At 51.3% G+C, this 2,603-nt stretch overlaps 2 protein-coding genes across 5 annotated transcripts in view; one reads left to right on the top strand and one right to left on the bottom strand.

The window, feature by feature from the left end:
- LOC121337941 (bcl-2-binding component 3, isoforms 3/4-like) overlaps positions 1-800 on the top strand; it is a 1,379-nt gene extending 579 nt beyond the window's left edge. Inside the window, exon 2 of the mRNA XM_041408404.1 lies at positions 12-800. Within this exon, the coding sequence (XP_041264338.1) occupies positions 12-800 (789 nt within the window). The remainder of the gene's footprint in view (positions 1-11) is intronic.
- Positions 1-812, bottom strand: part of CUL2 (cullin 2) — a 40,848-nt gene extending 40,036 nt beyond the window's left edge. The window contains exon 1 of one of the 4 annotated variants that reach the window (XM_041408651.1): positions 605-812. The gene's annotated coding sequence lies outside the window, so the exon portion shown is untranslated. The other 3 variants (XM_041408653.1, XM_041408654.1, XM_041408652.1) reach the window with 3 other exon arrangements.
- Between the last annotated feature and the right edge of the window lie 1,791 nt (positions 813-2,603).

Genomic DNA, 2,603 nt, shown 5'->3' on the forward strand with positions numbered 1-2,603 from the left:
CCTCCCCTCAGCGCGGCGGCCGGACCGGGCCGGGCGGGCCGGGCCGGACGAGGGCGTTACCTGGCGGCCCGGGGCCCGAGTCAGCGACCCCCGCCCGGCCTCCCTCGCTCCTGCCCTCGGCCGCGGTCGCTGCCCCGTTCCGTCCTCACAGCGCTGCCATTACCCAAAGCCGCTCGCGCCCCGCCCTCCGCAGGCGCTGCCACTGCCGGGGTCGGGGCGCGGCCCCGCGGCTCTGCTCGGTGCTGTTGCCGCCGCGCGGCCGCCTCACCCGCGGCGCGGCCGCCCCCGGGTTCTCCCCGCTGGGCTCTCCCCGCGGGCCGCAGGATGAGCCGGGGCCGACGGGTCCCGGCGCTCCGTCACTTTTCGATCGCACCCTCCCCCGCCGGAGCAGCGAGGTTTGGTACAGCCCGCACTGTACGGCGAGCGCGGGCGGCCGCACTTCCAAGCGGCGGGGCGGTCGCCGCGCACGCGTCACCCCGCCTCCATGGCGGGAGCGGTCTCGTCCCGCGCCTTCCCGACATGGAGTCGTGGGGCACGGGAGCTGGAACGGCCCTCTCCCGCGGGCGCGGCGTTCCCGGGCTTCGTGTGAGGAGGTCGCCGTTACCTCAGAAGGTGGAAGTGTCCCCGTCCCGCCGCCGGCTCCAGCAGGGAATTTCCCCAGCTTCCAGCACCCTGCTCCGGCGCGGGACTCCCCGGGCAGCGCCCCGGCCCCGGCTGCCTCGGGAGAGGGCCCGCCGTGCCCGTGGGGGCCTCGGCGGAAAGGGGCAACACAAAGTTGTTGGGTGGAAGTAACAAAGTAGAGTCGCTGTGGAGACCAAGTAGCCGGGCGGGCTCACGTGCCCCGGGCGCACGTGCGCGCTGTGGGAGCCCCCGGGACACCGGCCCGGGCCCGGCGCTCGCGGCTGAGCAGAGTGCTCGGTTTAAAAAAACAAAAAATTAAAAAAGGGATTCACTTAGAGCACATAGTGCAGCTCTCCGTAAGAGATAATAGTCTTCTGGAAAAACAGGCATTTATTCCTGAAAATTCTCTATTGTTCAAACTACTCAAAACTCGCGTCAAAATAATTGCTTTCCCTGTTTTCAAATCAAGCCCTGGCCCATTTCATTTCCAGTGCTTGCAGCTTTATCATTAAGCCTTAATGCTTTCCTTTGTGTTCTCTTTTAAAATTATTTTTATTAGCTCCTTCTAGACATTTTAAACAGCACATCAACTTCCTCTGTTTTCACCCTAAAGCCCTTTATTTTTCTATTCTGCTAGTTTAAAGCTTTTCTATTTGCAGGGGGAAGGGGGAGGTAGGTGGTAACTTTAAGCTTTTGAGTGCTTGTTATTTTCTGTAAGTGTTGGATTGTATCTGTGGTGCTTTCTCCTTTTTTAAGGACTGAAGGCTCTTTTTTAATGGTAGCGTTAGCCACAGTCTTGTGAGTTAAACTCTTAGAAGTTCAAATATATGCTGGCACAATTTAATAATGCTATTTAACCGTGCTGTGTGAATGTATGAATTGTACAAGATCAGATATCACAAGTTAGACAGCCATTAATGAAAAACATCCTTATCTATACACTACCCAAACATTACACACTACATATTTTCTACATTTCTGTTATATAAGGAAGTTTAGTCCTAAGTTAACTGTTATAAACTGGAAACATAGATACAGGAAAGGAGGTATTTTCAAAACTAATAATTTGGGTTGTTCTGTGTGGAAGAATAATGTAGTAATTTTCTGAAATTATTAATATTCACAATAAGCACAGACTTCAATTAGGCACCAAATCCACAACTATTCTGCACACTCTGTTCTACAAGGCTGCAGTTGAGGAAGCACAATTAGGGAGTCACAATTCAGAGAAAGAACATGAATATTTGTTCTGCTTTTATGTAAGGTATTTAAAAGCTGTTCTTGGATTTATATATATTTAGAAAATAACAATTTAAATGTGTTTAGGAAATAAGAATTCCAGAGAATTGCCACCTGAAAACACAGAACAGGGTACTGCAGGAGTCAGATGAGCAAGCTGGGCGCGTTACTGTGTGTGTTGCTGAGGTCATCTTGCCACTCCCACAGTGCTGCCTGTGCTTCCAATAGAACAAATGTTCTCATACAGTCCATTAAGAAACAATTATAATGTATCTGCCAAGAGCAAAACTTGTGCATGTGCACCAATGCTTTATGTGAGTGGATATGTGATTTACAAATCAGTGAGTTCAGTTCAGTGCTAGCTCTGTGGTGGGGCTGCTCCTACCTGCTGAAGCCCAGATGTTGATCCTCTGAATTAACCTGCTGCTCAGACATGCCCACACCAGCCAGCAATGAAAGCTGCCCTTTGGCAAAGCATGACCAGTTAGGGTGTCCCCAGCTACCTCAGTCACGTCTTGATGCATTTCTTGATGACAGCAGATGTGCAGACCTACATTAAATCCTGTTTGACCAAGGCTTGGTGTTGTCTCTCAGCAGTTTTAGATAGAGAAGGCATCAATGGGGAACAGATGGAAATTCTGGAAGTTTTTGCAGGATAGTCCTATGGAGAAGTCAACTTCTTCCCAGTAAATTCTTACCAGTTCTTTATATATTGTTGATTATATAGTGAGCGACACAGTTTA

Source organism: Onychostruthus taczanowskii, unplaced genomic scaffold, assembly GCF_017590055.1.
Source record: "Onychostruthus taczanowskii isolate IOZ18803 unplaced genomic scaffold, ASM1759005v1 scaffold3, whole genome shotgun sequence".
Lineage (NCBI taxonomy): Eukaryota > Metazoa > Chordata > Aves > Passeriformes > Passeridae > Onychostruthus > Onychostruthus taczanowskii.